Below are 16,250 nucleotides of genomic sequence, written 5' to 3'. Positions count from 1 at the left end.
TAACATTTAATTGAGCCCATAAACATCTGATTTTGAACTCTTCTTCCTCAAATTGAATTTTCTTCATCAACAAGGCTCTCATCGTTTAACAAAATACTGTCAAATTTTCAATCCTTGTATTTTTTAACCTCCTCAATAAATTTTTTACTATTTTCTGGACGCTTTGACATCCTTTTTTCACTGCTATTATTTTTTATTTTTCTTCCGAATATGTTTTTTATTTTCTTGCAGAGGACCCAAAAAATAAATAACAACAATTAATAATCGAAAAACAGCTTCGAGAAATGAATTGAAGACAAATCTGGAAGTCACAATTGATTGAAAAGACAAGGTCATGTAATTACGACCTGACCATTTTAAATTACATTTGTATTAAAAACTACAAAATGCAAACCCACCCAACCCCACCAAATATAAGAAGAAAATCAAAAGGGGTAAATGCAGAAAAAAGAAAATACACAAATGCAACTGATTACTAATTAACACAATCGTGCCTGCAAGAGTATACAAAATAATTGATTATATAATTGAGGCGGCTTTTATTGGTCCCCATGAAGCGCGGAAGAGATCCAATCTGAGGCTGCTATGTGAGTGTCCTCTTCAATACGTGGAGAAAGTGATAGTGGAGTTATCGCAACCTAGTGTTCCAAGAGAAAATAAAGGCAATAAGCAGCCGCACTAAAATGAAATGTAGTCAAAGTTCTGCAAGTTTTAGTACTTAAATTACAAGTTAACGGAGTTTAATTAGCCTTCCCATAGCATTTTGAACAATTTAAGGCCCAGAGATTTGTTTTAGTCCTTGTTCTGCACAAGCCCTCAACTTAAGTACAGACACATTGGCAGTTCGCCATGTTTGGTGCTAGGTTATAATGCCAAGGGTCAGCCATTATTTGCAAACAAAAAAACGAAAAAAAAGATTTTAGCCATACCAATCACAACTTTCATTGTGATGATGGCTCCCATAGCCTCAAGATCACAGTCAGACCTATAGCTTCCGTTCAAAAACACAAGGAACAATTATATATGTCGAGGGCTCATCAACCCAATGCCTTGTGAGATTCCAATTGATACTTGTATAACTTCTAGATGAGCAAAAAACATGCATTGTCCTCAATGTGGAAAATACAACATTTTAACTTACAAATCCATTTTCAACTGCTCTGAAATCCAGATCCTCATCTGTATCCTCCAGCTCCTTGTCCAAAAACTGAAAAATACATTAAACCAGTGCTGAAATCATAACCGCATTCATTTATTGAAATCTAGCCATAAAAAGTAAGTTTAGTTTAACATTGACTATACTGAATTCTAAAGCTAAATTTATTTCTTTAAACTTCCTAAATTCTAGCTGCAAAATAAGCCATTAAAAATTATTCTTGTCACAATTAAAAGCCATCAAAATTGTTGTTGAAAGCATGTTGGTAGTTAGGATTTTCTTGACCTCCATTCGAAAATACTTCTTCACCCGATTGCTATCAGATTTTCCACCGGCCCCAACTGATTCAATCTCTAACATGTTCTTCCTTTGTGTGGTCAAACGGCGAGCTGCACCCTGAGAAGATACAATGCCATGAAAAAAAAAATGCATGGGAGTGTTCTTTACGAAAGAAGTTACAGAGAGAAAAATGAAGCAATAGTTCTTTTACAATAGATACTCACAGCAGCAGAGGCATCTCTACTAAGCTGTGCAAGCTGGAGGCCAAGACTTTGTTGATTAGACATGAAATGTCCAGCCGAAGGATGCCGATTAGCTGAAACAGCTTGCCAGCTAGGTGAGGATCTCCACATACTTCTCTTAGTTAGTTTGAAGCCCTGCCAAGTAAAAAGAAAAGGAAAGAGAAAACAAAGAGGATCTGCTTAGAGAGATATCTAACAGAACTTACATACAACAGAAAAGAATATATAGTTCTGGTGCTCGAACAGAGCAGGTGAACTTCTACCATAGGTTCATCCTAGGGTAGTTGTAGAAGCTATACATCATAAAACATCCTGCCCAGTGATGGGAGAATCGTTTTTTCTTTGGGGGCCACTATTAAAACGCTTACCTGAAAATCATAATCAATGTTCCAATAACCAATATATAATGACCGCAGATCCTAATCATGATTCAACCAATATTGTGTGCCCTTGCCTTACTGTTGGGATGACAAATAATTCCTCCAAAACCAACCTCCAATTGACAGCAGGAAAAAGAATAATAAGATCTTTAAACCATCCTATATACTCTTTGAAACCTTCATAAGTAGGAATTTTGCAATAATTACCAAGTTCTTAATAATAGAAACTCAACTAATGAAATATAAACAACTGAAATTTAAGAAGTGGAGTTTCTGTGACAATCTAGGAAAACCAAAATGTTGATCAAGTAAACCCATTTATGCAGCTCGGAAACAGTAGTCAGGCTAGGACACAATGTGGGTGAATTTCTAAAACCACCCACTATTTATGACTTCGACCAACAACATCTCATGTTGACATTCAACAGGTATCATTTCTAGTAGTTGTTGACAATGTGTTAACTTTTAAGTACCTTAGATGGTATCTACTGTGGGAAAACTTCAGCATCCACCCAAACCTATCTCCTCTTCTTAAAACCCAATGAAATTGTCTGAAGGCAAATTCCTACAATGACATTAAAACTCCCCAAAAAATCTTCTCCACGTGAATATGGCTCCAATCATACAGCATCCATTAATAGATTAAATATACTACCTAATGGTCTATTAATTTGACAGCTGTCTACAGTCATGTGCATATTGTCAATAAATAACAAGCAGCATCTGTGCAGCAATCTGAGAAAAATACATAATAGTGCTTACCTTGTTTGCAGATGGAGATGTGGGGATTTCAATATTCAGAGAGCAGCTCTTTGGAAAAAACCCCTTTTCAATATCTCTGATAGCAGCATTTATCACTGGCAAACAGACAGCAACTGCATCCTTAAAATCACTTTCTTGGCTTTCTTCCTTCTTCCTATAATAGATTACAACTCCAAAAAATTGCTTGTAGACAAGAAGAAGAGTAATAAAATCCCCACAAAAAAAAAACTTCAAGTTACCAATTCAGTGATATTGACAGGGATGGGACACCACAAAATAATGCTTCTCTAGCTCCAGCAACAACACCCGAATAAATCCTGATGAGTTTTGCAAGTAATTAATGAATTTTATCCCCAAGGTTGTAACAATTTGCTTAAAACAAAACCAGCAAGAAACAACAAATGACTGCCTGTACACATTCACTTGCCACTAACTACAAAGATCTAAATTTAATCAGCGACATCACTGACATATAATTTGAAAAGTTTGTCCAGCTTAAACATGCTACTGGAAATTCAGACAAGATAATATAGGAATATGCCCAAGCACAGGAAGAGAGGTTACATGTGATGGCCACAGTTAGATCCCCGATTAATTCCACTAATTACCTGAAAATAAAATAAAGTATAAATTCTCAAGAATTCATCATGGATACAGGTATTATGTTATCTCAAATAGAACAGTAAGTAAATTCTAACCAGCAAAGGCTTTGACCAAGAAAACAGTGCTCCAGATAATGCTAATGAGACACAATCCACTGGAGTCCCTGAGTAACAAGTACCATGAACAATGCCCATTACTAAAACAATTGCAACAAGAAGTGCAAAACACACATCAGTTCACCATTCTAGCAGACATGTGTAGCCATTAATATGGATCAAATTGATGAAAAAGCAAATTGATCAGTTCTTCCATACTGTCATGACGATAGCCCTAGAAAGGAAGTTTAAAAAAAAAAAATAGACACATCATTCCTGGACGTTCTTTCAAAACTAATACAAGTTAACAAATCTTGAATTCTTAAACTGGAGGTGGCTCGGTTACTACAAGCATACGATGCATTTAACAATTAATATTTCCAAATCTAGGGTGCAGAACTAAGGAAAAATAAGATGCGCTTCTACCTGAAACTTCATAAGCTATGGCACCATTAATTTCAACAGAAGTTACAGCAATTGCTTCGTGTAAAGTCACAGAATGACTGGATACTGATTTGTCCCTGACCAGCCAATTCACAAACTAAAGAAATCAGGAAAAAAAAACTCCAAATTCAATACCAATAAAAAAAAGTAACGAATTACCACATGAAACATAATTTGAAAACTGAAGAGAAATTCATGAAGTAACTGAAAACTAGAGAAAACCAACACACCCGAGGTAAGTAAATTAAACCAAATAGAACATAAATATTAAAAAATGAACATAATAAACAGAACCCACATGCCCAGATGTGAAAATCTATGCTAAAAAAACATAACAAAAAAGAAAATAATGAAGAAGAGAACCCATCTTCCCAGATACGCAAAACCAATTCAAAACCCATCACCACATTCTCCATCTCCGAACTTAAAAATTGAAGACAGCCCTTATAAGAAAATAAAGCAGAAATTAAGCAGAAGCATGAAAATAAGGGGGGGAATGAGAAAAAACCCACGATTGAGGAGCGCAAACATGGACATTATAGAGGCCTTCACGAACCAGAGCTTCAACAAGAGAAACAAGACCAGGGGAGTCAATCCCATCTCCGTTAGTAACCAAAACAATAGGCTTTGAATTATTGCTGTCTTCTTCAGTGTTTTCAACACAAGTGGAAGTAGATGGCTCGGCTGATTTATCATTACCATCATTTGATGGGTCAATTTCTTTTTTCTCTTCTTCTTCTCCTCCACCACCTTTTCTGCTTAAAAGTACTTGTTGTAGATTGGAAACCAGACCTGGAGGCAACATGTTATTGTTCTTCACAGATGTCATCAAACAGTTTCTTTGAGAGATTTATAGAAAATAAAAAACCTAAAGACACATAGAAACTGGGAGAGAGAAGGAGGTTAAGAAAGGAAAAACAAAAAAAAAAGGAGGGTAATTAATGGATAGACCGGGTCTGACGGATGGAAAGAGCCTTTGTCTTTGTAGACAGGAGAAATTACTTGTTTAAAAAGGATAGCAAAAAAAAAAAAAAAGGCAAAAGATATTAGTTCCGTTTGACATTCCGTTTGACATTATTTTTTGTTAAAATTTAATTTTGTTATTTTAAATTAATTTTTTTAATATTTTTGGATTTTTTTCTATGTTTGTATAAAAAATAAATTTTAAAAAATAAAAAAAATATATTATTTTAATATATTTTCAAGTAAAAATCACTTTAAAAAATAACATTTATCACACTCTAAAACTCCTCTTAATTAATTGTTATTAGTTGGTTACCTCGTTTAGCTATATTTTTTTAGCAAATTAGCACATTAGAAAAAAATACTGATTTTTTTAAAATTAGCAAAATAATCTAAAAATTTTGGCATAATAATACGATTTAAAAAAGTTTTGGCAAAATATTACATTTTTACCTTGTCATACTTCTGAAATGCGATATTCACTAAACCAAGCACGACATGTAGTGAGATTTAAATCATTTCCAGATCGAAAAGCACAACAGATGCAACAACTCTCTCTCTCTTTTTCTCTCAAAATCAACATTCTCAACTCTTATCTCTCTAAAAAAACCCCTACCAATCACTTGTTTTTTTACCTTTAAAACACCAAAAAATCGAACTCATATTAATCTTCAAGTATCCTAGAACGGTTTCCTCTTTAAAAATTTTCGCTGCCGCCTTTACCCCCGCCACCTCAACCCTTTTTCTAGTCCTCCAAATAAGGTAAACATATTACATTTCTATGAATTTGTGTTTGGTTTAGTTGAAATGAAATTATTATTTAGGGTTTAAATTTAATTTAAGGTTTGTTGAATTAATGATAAATTAGTTATGAATACCATCAATTAGAGTTGATTTGATATAGTTGAACATGAAAATAAGTTAAATTAATTACGAACTAATTATTTCAATTAATCATGTGTTGCGTTAAAATTTATATAAGTTGTCAAATAATGTTTTATTAATATTATGTTGGCTTGTTGATACGGGAGGGTTGAGAGACTGCATCTGTGCTTTGTAATATTGATGGAAAAAAAAAGGATACACTTATATGTCTTGATGGTTCAACCGGAATGGACTTGATACCTTCATAGAGAAGTTAACTCTTGATAATATCATGAAAGAAGACGAGGCCAGTCAAGTAGGAGTAGGAACAGGATGCAGTCATGCTATTGATAAGCCCAGATCATCCAATAGATGTCATAGACATAGATGGGTTATGTAGATGTATTTTAGGATTTCTATTACTAGAATGTTGTATTATTTAAGTATTTGAGATTCCTATTGCATGTATATATGTTTATTTATATTGTATTCATGAGGCTACTTGTGACTATGAAATGTGAGAATCTATTTTTATCTCATTAATTAATAGCATGCAAATCACCTATTGTGTCAATATCATCAGGGATGTGTTGATGCAATCCAAACTGTCACATTACCCGATCATAGCAATGCATCTCGATAATGGCAAGACAATGCATTAGAACCATTTCTAGCCATAATCCACTACCCTCCATACATAAAAGAGAAGTTATTTCTATCAATTCATTGTTCTATAGTGTCCATATAACATATCAAAGTTGTAACAGTCTTAATTTCTAGGACAATACATAGTAGGTAACTAAAATTTCAGCAGAGTCTCCCCTATACCAAGAGGGCTATGTTATCGACAATGCCATATTTACACTTCCTATATCATTTCACAACCCGGTCCAATCATTTTGGATTTCAACCAAACTCATCATCATCAACACAATACATCTTATTCAAAATAGTACAAAATTGAAGTTCACAAAAAAAAAAAACAATGCATAATTCAATTGCTACATATTATTATTTCATAAATTATATCATGCGTAATAATATCATATAATGAAGTTCATGTGAAGGATCCCAAGTTAAACTATAAACATGCATGGTTAAAATAGATACTTAGAATTACATCATTAGATTAAAGTCATACATCTAAATTTACAGATCAATACTACATTTTAAGTTTAGGAGATAAGTGTCTTGAATTACAACATAATTACATAGCAAAAGATAGCTACATTAATATCACTCCTGACGTGATCTCGATGGACCTGAAAATAACAAATAACATGTAAACATAAATATAAAAAGGTAATAACAACAATAATAACAGCGAGAAGTAATAATTTTCATGACATTTCTTTTGACACAAAATTTAGACATAGACTTCTTTACAATATGTGATTTCCATCTAATATCCTAATCATACGCCGAGAATAATTTCATCTTGGAAATCACAACACGACTAAAATGATTTCAAACGCCATCTCTTTATGGTTCAATTCTCACTTGATACCAAGATATTCTTCTCTCGATATCATTTGCTTATCCCGTTCTTTCAAAATAACTGATTAACACTTCTCCTTCCATTCTCCGGAAGGTAATTGTCGATACTAATGAATCTCATTAGTCTCCCATTACCGGGTTAGACTAATCAATTTCATTCAAGTGTCGATATCAATACAATCAATTGATATCATTAACTATTCCTAACTTAATCAATTTTTATTCACATCTAGTTTACCATCTAAGTTGTTAATGTTAAGAACCCTTGACATCATTAGCCTCCTTACCTAGAGTAGCTAATCACACCAGAAATTGTTGCCGATACCAATACGACCCATTGATATCATTAACTATTTCTGACCTAGAATAGTTAATCAATTTATATTTTTCCCTTAACCCCGTAACCATGCTAATGTTAGTAATTTTTACTAACATCATTAGTCACCTAATTACCTGGGATCGACTGATTAATTTAAAGAATGCTGGCACCAATGGAACACTATTGATACCATTAGCTATCCAAACTTGGAAAACTAATCAATGTCATCTGAAATGCTAGTACCAAAGGAATCATATTGATACCATTAGCTATCCCAATTTCTGGAATATGTAATCAATGTCATCACAACCTTCCATTTGTACTGATCATATAGATATAGACTGCCAAATTCAAATCATATATATAGATTATCAAGTTCAAATAACTTATATACCTAGTGATGCGATCCAACCATCAAAGGATCCATTGGAGGTTCTAGTTGGTCTAATTACTAGGCTTAGGGCTAAGAAATTCAAAGAAGCTTTCAATGGACTTCTTCAAGAGACATGGTCTAAGGTGGACTTCAAGAGGATTTGTAATAATAAAGAGCAATCCCTGATTAATCTGATTCATGTTCTAGAGGGGCTTGTTGGTAGAACCAAGACCATTACACAAGGATTGGGAGAAGAAAACTAGATTCGGATAGTTTGACCTTTTGTTACTCATTTGGTCATAACTCGAGCTACAGATCGAATTTTGATGTGATTCTAGTTGGGATGAAAACTAGACTTCCATACCTTTCCAACGGTATATTGCATACCTTCTAAATTCATTAAGACGAGAAAGAACCATCCATTTTAAGTTGGGCTTTTGCTGGTGCCTGACAGAATGCGGAAACAACGAACTTGTCTTATTTAATTAGTTGGGCTATCAAACTTTATTTATTTTGAGAGGAGACATTTTATTTGGGTCTTAGACTTGTTTATTTTGTTTATTTTAATTAGTTTGGGCTAGTTTTAGCTTGGGTTGATTATTATTTAAATTGGGCTTATGTGAGACCCATTAGGGAAACTAGGGTTTTGGCTTGAAGTTTAAATACTCTTTAGGAATAATTTTAGGGCAGACTTTTGATGATATTTTCAGCATTGTAACCGAGTTTTTGGTTGTTGAATCTTGGTTCTTGATTGAACTTTCAACTCTACAAAGAATTGACCATTCTTTGTTGTGAATTTATACTTCCTCTGCTTGTCTCCAGGTGCAGGCATTGTAATCGAGTTGGTTTATAGTCTTGTTTCCTTGGAGCAAGTCTTTCATTGTAATAAACTCATTCAAATCTCAACAAACTTGAATTAGATTGATCTTGGGATCACAAATTCCATTAAATTCCGTTAGGGTTCACATCAGTTGGTATTAGAGCTGATCTAATCATAGGTTATATCCTTCAATTTGAGTCTTTATTGTTTCTTATTTGATTCTTGATAGATTTGGCCACCTATATATATATATATAATATATATAGATATCTTACTTTTTATTTCTTTGTTGAACACTCCTTCATCAAAATCGGCATACACAACTAAGTTCTTGATTTGTTTTATTCTTGCCGAAATATATATATATATAAAAGGAGGCTTGATCTTGAAATCTTGATTGTTGCCGCACAAAAAAAAAGAGAGAAAAAATCACGTTGTTTGAGTTTTGGCCGAATACATGCTTGAAGAAACCTTGATCATTAGGCAATTGGTTAGTCTTGATTTGTGAATTTTTTAGTAGTCTTGGTTGTGTTTCTTGAAAATTTAGGTAGTTAGTTGATTTCTTGAAATTTCTTTTAGTTCTTGATAATTCGTAATTGTTTAGCTCTTTTATGATTTTTTTTTATTTCATGTCTTCAAATCATCATATTATTCGTACAAATTTGCATTGCTATTCATGAATTTATCATCGAGTTTTGTTTTGTTAGTTTTGTAATTCTTTGCTTCTTGAGTCTATATTGCATTTATAAATTCACAACAAGTTGGTTGTTTTTTCTGAAATTGTTACTAAGTGATCTTAAGAACTAAAGAAAGGCAATTTTGAGTAAAAAAAAAGAGGCGTGGTGAGCATATTAGAGTGAAAAGCCTATATTTTTGTGTGAAACATGAGTGTGCGAGGTATTATTTTTTTTATTGCTAACAATTTCATGCAAGTATATATAAAAAAAAGAGATAATATCTTCTAGTAGTGTGTCATCAAAAAAGAGAGGAGTTCCAGAAGATGGGCTATCTAAAATGAAAAAACAGATGGAGTTCATGTTTGGAGAGATGATGAGTAGGTTTGAAAAATTAGAGACTAAGGTTGAAAGTGGGCTTGGGAAAAAGGGTAAAGAAGCTAGAAAGAAGGAGAGTGTTGCTGGAAACTCTATAGAAGGAGCCGAAGATGATTTTAACCATGGTAGTGAGTTTCGTACACATAGGAATGACTTGTATGAGGCTCGGCCAAGGAGGGGTAGAATTCGGCCAGATAGGGATTTTGGGCATAGGAGGAATTTTGATGATTTGGGTGATGTAGATCGAAATTTGGGTAGTATTAAGTTGAAAATCCTAGCATTTAAGGGAAAAACTGATCCTGAAGCTTACTTAGAGTGGGGGAGAAAGGTAGAGATGATTTTTGACAATCATAGGTACTTAGAAGAGAAGAAGGTTAAGTTACCTGTAGTGGAGTTTACTAACTATGACATGGTTTGGTGGGAGAGATTGGTGGTAGAAAGAAGAAGGAATAGAGAAAGACCAATTAACACATGGGAGGAGTTGAAGACAATAATTGTAACACCCCACCTCACTAGCAAGATATTGTCCGCTTTGGGCCTCCTAGTCCACCCATGTCCAGGGCTTCCACCCAGGTCCCCCTCACGGGTTTGTTCTTGGCAGCCACGCATGGCCCCAAAACGCGTCTTACTAGTCAAAGTGAGCATGCACTTATAAGGCCCTGGCTCTGGACGCTCGCTTCCGATGTGGGATCTTACAATCCCCCCACCTTAAGACGAGCCGTCCTCGGCTCTGATACTAAATGTAACACCCCACCTCACTAGCAAGATATTGTCCGCTTTGGGCCTCCCAGTCCACCCATGTCCAGGGCTTCCACCCAGGTCCCCCTCACGGGTTTGTTCTTGGCAGCCACGCATGGCCCCAAAACGCGTCTTACTAGTCAAGGTGAGCATGCACTTATAAGGCCCTGGCTCTGGACCCTCGCTTCCGATGTGGGATCTTACAATAATGAAGAAGAGGTATATTCCTAAACACTATTATCAGGAGTTTTTTGATCGTTTACAAATGATTACACAGGGTAATAAGAGTGTGGAGGAGTATCATAAAGAATTAGAGATGGCTATGATTAAGGCTAATGTTAATGAAGATGAGGAAGCGACTATGTCTAGGTTTTTGAATGGCTTGAATAGAGACATAGCTACTGTTGTGGAGTTGCAATCATATGTTGATTTGGTGGAGTTAGTACACTTAGCCATTAAGGTTGATGTCGAAAGGATACATTCGAGAGAACATGAGTCCTTATGCAGTTCCTGTGCTTCTTGTTCCAAAAAAGGACAAAACTTGGCGAATGTGTGTGGATTGCCAAGCTATCAATAACATCACTGTAAAGTATCGACATCCCATTCATAGATTAGATGATATGTTGGATGAATTACATAGTTCTAAATTGTTTTTGAGAATTGATTTGAAAAGTGGTTATCATCAAATTAGGATGAAAGAAGGGGATGAATGGAAAACTGCTTTTAAAACTAAATATGGTTTGTATGAGTGGTTGGTTATGCCTTTTGGACTTACTAATGCACCTAGTACTTTTTTGAGATTGATGAATCATGTGTTGCGTGCTTTTATTGGTCAGTTTGTAGACTTTCACTTTGATGATATCTTGATTTATAGTAAGGAGATTGATGAGCATATAGGTCATTTGAGACAAGTTCTTAATGTGCTTAGAAAAGAGTCCTTATATGCTAGTTTGAAAAAGTGTAACTTTTGCATAGATAGGATTGTTTTTCTTGGATATGTGGTTAGTGTAAAAGGTATAGAGATGGATGAGGTTATTCAAGAATGGCCTGCACCAAGATCCATAACAGACGTTAGGAGCTTTCATGGTTTGGCTAGTTTTTATAGGAGATTTGTTAAAGACTTTAGTATGATAGCCTCTCTGTTGACTGAAATTATTAAGAAAGTCGTGGGTTTCAAGTGGGGAGAAGAATAAGAAAATGCTTTTAGCTTGTTAAAATCAAAGTTGATTTCGGCACCTTTACTATCTTTACCTGATTTTAATAATGCTTTTGAGATTGAATGTGATGCTTTAGGAATAGGTATTGGAGCTGTTCTAATGCAAGAAAAACATCCCATTGCTTATTTTAGTGAAAACCTCAATGGTGCAACTCTTAACTATCCCACTTATGACAAAGAGTTATATGCAGTAGTGAGGGCTTTGGAGACTAGACAACATTATATGTGGCCCCGGGAGTTTGTCATACATATTGATCACCAATCATTGAAACATTTGAAGGGTCAAGGTAAGTTAAGTATGAGACATGCTAAGTGGGTTGAGTTTATTGAAACTTTTCCATATGTGATTAAATACAAGTAAGGTTAGGAAAATGTGGTCGTCGATGCCACAAGCAAGGAGTTGTATCTTGATGATCATGATTTCAGTGCTATCTATGACACATGCAAGGTTTCGACCAAGGATAAATATTTTAGGCATGATGGATTTTTGTTTAAGGAAAATAAATTATGTGTGCCTAATTGTTTTTTACGTGAATTACTTGTGAGGGAAGCACATGGAGGAGGTTTAATGGGGCATTTTGGAATTACTAAAACTTTGGAGGTTCTGCATGAGCACTTTTATTGGCCTAATATGAAAAGAGATGTGCAAAGAATATGTGATAGATGCATAACATGTAGACAACCTAAGTCTAGGATAATGCCTCATGGACTATACACACCTTTGCATGTTCCTAAGGAACCTTGGGTTGATATTTTTATGGATTTCATTTTGGGTCTACCTAGTCTAGGAAAGGGAGAGATTCTATATTTGTTGTTGTGGATAGATTTTCTATGATGGCACATTTCATTCCTTGCTATAAAACCGATGATGTAACAAATATACCTGACATATTCTTTAGAGAGGTCATTCGGCTACATGGTCTTCCTAGGAGCATTGTATCCGATCGAGACGTTAAGTTTTTGAGTTACTTTTGAAATGTATTGTGGGGTAAGTTAGGAACTAAACTTTTATATTCTACTACTTGCCATCCACAAACAGATGGTCAAACTGAAGTTGTTAACCGGACTTTGATTCAATTGTTAAGGGCTATCATTCAAAAGAATCTTAAAAATTGGGAAGATTGTTTGTCATTCATTGAATTTGCATATAATCGTAGTGTGCATTCTACTAATGATTATTCACCATTTGAGATTGTGTATGGTTTTAACCCTTTGACACCATTAGATTTGATTCCTTTACCTTTTGATGAAAGGGTTAGTCTTGATGGTAATCAAAAAGCACAGGTGGTGAAAGATCTCCATGCAAAGACTCGGCAACAAATAGAAAAGAAAAATGAATAATATGCAAACAAAGCCAATAGGGGACGAACATTGATGAGATTTGAACCAGGTGATTGGGTTTGGGTGCATATGAGAAAGGAAAGGTTTCCTGAACAAAGAAGATCAAAGTTGATGCCTCGAGGAGATGGTCCTTATTAGATCATAGAAAGGATTAATGATAATGCCTACAAAGTGGATCTACCAGGTGAGTATGGTGTTAGTGCTACATTCAATGTTTCTAATCTTTCTTTGTTTGATGTAGGTGATGATTCGAGGTCGAACCCTTTTAAGGAGAGAGAGGATGATGCGATCCAACCATCAAAGGATCCATTGGAGGTTCCAGTTAGTCCAGTTACTAGGCTTAGGGCTAAGAAGTTCAAAGAAGCTTTCAATGGACTTCTTCAAGAGAGGGTTAAGATGGACTTTAAGAGAATTTGTAATAATAAAGAGCAAGCCCTGATTAATCTAATTCAAGTTCAAGAGGGGCTTGTTGGTGGAACCAAGACCATTACACAAGGATTGGGAGAAGAATACTAGATTCGGACAGTTTGACCTTTAGTTACTCTTTTGGTCATAAATGGAGCTACAGATCTAATTTTGGTGTGATTCTAGTTTGGTTGGAAACGAAACTACAATACCTTTCCAATGGTATATGGAAGGCCTTCTAATTCATTAAGACAAGAGAGAACCATCCATTTTAAGTTGGGCTTTTGCTACTGCCAGACAGAATGCGGAAACAACGAACTTGTCTTATTTAATTAATTGAGCTATAAAACTTTATTTATTTTGAGAGGAGACATTTTATTTGGGTCTTAGACTTGTTTATTTTTTTTATTTTAATTAGTTTGGGCTAGTTTTAGCTTGGGTTGATTATTATTTAAATTAGGCTTATGTGAGACCCATTAGGGAAACTAGGGTTTTGACTTGAGTTTAAATACTATTTAGAAATAATTTTAGGGCAGACTTTTGATGATATTTTCAGCATTGTAGCTGACTTTTTGGTTACTCAATCTTGGTTCTTGATTGAACTTTCAACTCTACAAAGAATTGACCATTATTTGTTGTGAATTTATACTTCCTCTGCTTGTCTCCCGGTGCAAGCGTTGTGATCGAGTTGGTTTATAGTCTTGTTGCCTTGGAGCAAGTCTTCCATTGTGATAAGCTCATTCAAATCTCAACAAACTTGGATTAGATTGATCTTAGGGTCGCAAATTCCATTAAATTTCGCTAGGGTTCGCATCACCTAGCAAATTTAAAATGGTAGAAAATAAAAAGCCATAGGTGTTGGGCAACTACCTGCTGTAAAAGCTTTACTGGCAGTCCCTAATTGCTCTCTAGGTCTTGTAGTCCCCCCTAACAAATCACTGTTTTTATGTTTTGTCCATAACTAACATTATATATTTCGGTTTAAGGTGTGGCTTAATCCCTCAGAAATCTAAGACACGGTGCAATAAGTCCACTAAAGGGAGAAGAACCTAGTTCTGCTCCTAAAGCACTAAAAACTACCTGTTATTAAAAAGATGACCAACTGTCTAGTAGGGTCTATCCTAACCCCCTCTTGGTTATGAGCCCATAATTAGAGCTTTAAAACTTAAAATTAAGCAAGGTCAACTCCCTTCAATAGCTAAAATCAATAGCTACAATTTATATGTAGAGACCTAGTCCAAATTCCCTCATTTGTATACTCGAATTCCCTTTGGAATACCAAGAGATAAAACTGTCCAGTTTCATCGATAATTCCGTAAACATTTACACATTACCAATTTAACCTATCCTCATTCAAAACCAATTCCTTGCCATGTTTATATACACTATAATTTTGCTCAAAATACTTTCTAAGAATTAGTTTTCCCAATTTCATTAACTTATCAATCAACACTCTTTTCAACCCTCTCTAACACCTTCATTGTTATTCCTTCATGCATTTCTCATCATTTCAATTCATATAAACACACATAATCATGTCTAAGATTCAAATAAAACACCCTTCGTCTTCCTACATCAATAGACAACCACACATTTAGTAAAGAGCTATAAAGTTTCTTTCAAAATTACTTGTTATTTCAAGTCATTTCAACCCTATTCTATCTCACAAAAGTCAATTCAATTTCTCATTTCCCCTAAAATTCATCATAAACCCTAATCTCAATTTGATGAAAAAATCAATGGAAATTTAACAATTATTGTAAGAACTTGTTAAATTGATGTTGGGACACCTTACTAAAAACTAATCTAGGCTCCAATTGTTAACCAATCAAGGATTTCCACCTCTTCCTCCTTGCTTGTTGTTGTCACCACTTTCTCCTCACTCTATCCCCAAATTTCTTCTCTCAAAACACTTTGAATCTAAAGGATTTTGTAGTCTAAATCCTTTAGTATCATTAACTCTATTTTTTTCCTTGTATTTCTCTAGATTTTCTCAAGAATTTTCAAACAAAATGGAGTTTTTCCCTCTCTTCCTTCTTCATTCTCCATGGTCGGTCACAACAACCTTATATAGACAATAATTTGTCAAATTTCCACCATGTCCTTTCAAATAGTATTTTTTTTTAGTTATCATGTATTATTTCCTTCGACCTAGTATATTTTTAACATTGATTTTCAACAGACGATATCGAAATTCATTAATTTATACCCCAATACCTTTCTTTCCTCATAAATCACTTCCATTTAAATTTAATTCACATTTTGAATTTTATTTATTTATTTTTCGGGCATTTTTCGCACTTCAATTTTAAATTTTTTTTTGCTAACCATTTTTTTGAATTTCAAAGGTTTATATCCCTTCCCTTATTGCAAGTATCCTATCCCTAATTTTCATATTTCATTTTTTTAATTTTCTTATACTCTTCTTTTATAATTTTTTTATGGAACTCTTGAGTTATATCGAGTTTACATTTCTTAACCAACATTACAAGCGATGATTTCGGATCAATTTTTGTATCCTTACCCTTAATATAATTCGTACATCATTCATTTAATTTTTGTAAATCTAATTTTAAACATTTCTTTAATTTTACGCTGAATTTGCATTTGAGGTTTACATTCTCCCCCTAAAAGAAATTTCATCCTTGAAATTTAGACTCATACCTACATCTTTGAATAGATGTGGATATTTCTCCTTTAT

At 34.3% G+C, this 16,250-nt stretch overlaps 1 protein-coding gene across 1 annotated transcript; it reads right to left on the bottom strand.

Annotated features, from left to right (window-relative positions):
* Window positions 1-289: 289 nt before the first annotated feature.
* LOC7485728 (uncharacterized) lies at window positions 290-4,918 on the bottom strand. The gene is made up of 10 exons (XM_002299859.4): window positions 4,474-4,918; window positions 3,944-4,038; window positions 3,518-3,585; window positions 3,384-3,427; window positions 3,059-3,136; window positions 2,820-2,973; window positions 1,660-1,812; window positions 1,442-1,552; window positions 1,142-1,207; window positions 290-638 (listed from the first exon to the last, which is right to left on the bottom strand). The coding sequence occupies exons 1-10, from the start codon at window positions 4,788-4,790 to the stop codon at window positions 540-542; spliced, it is 1,185 nt and encodes a 394-aa protein (XP_002299895.2). The 5' UTR covers window positions 4,791-4,918; the 3' UTR covers window positions 290-539.
* Between the last annotated feature and the right edge of the window lie 11,332 nt (window positions 4,919-16,250).

This window comes from Populus trichocarpa, chromosome 1, assembly GCF_000002775.5.
Source record: "Populus trichocarpa isolate Nisqually-1 chromosome 1, P.trichocarpa_v4.1, whole genome shotgun sequence".
NCBI lineage: Eukaryota > Viridiplantae > Streptophyta > Magnoliopsida > Malpighiales > Salicaceae > Populus > Populus trichocarpa.
Note: the sequence above shows the minus strand (reverse complement) of the source record. Positions and strands in the feature narration are given on the sequence as shown.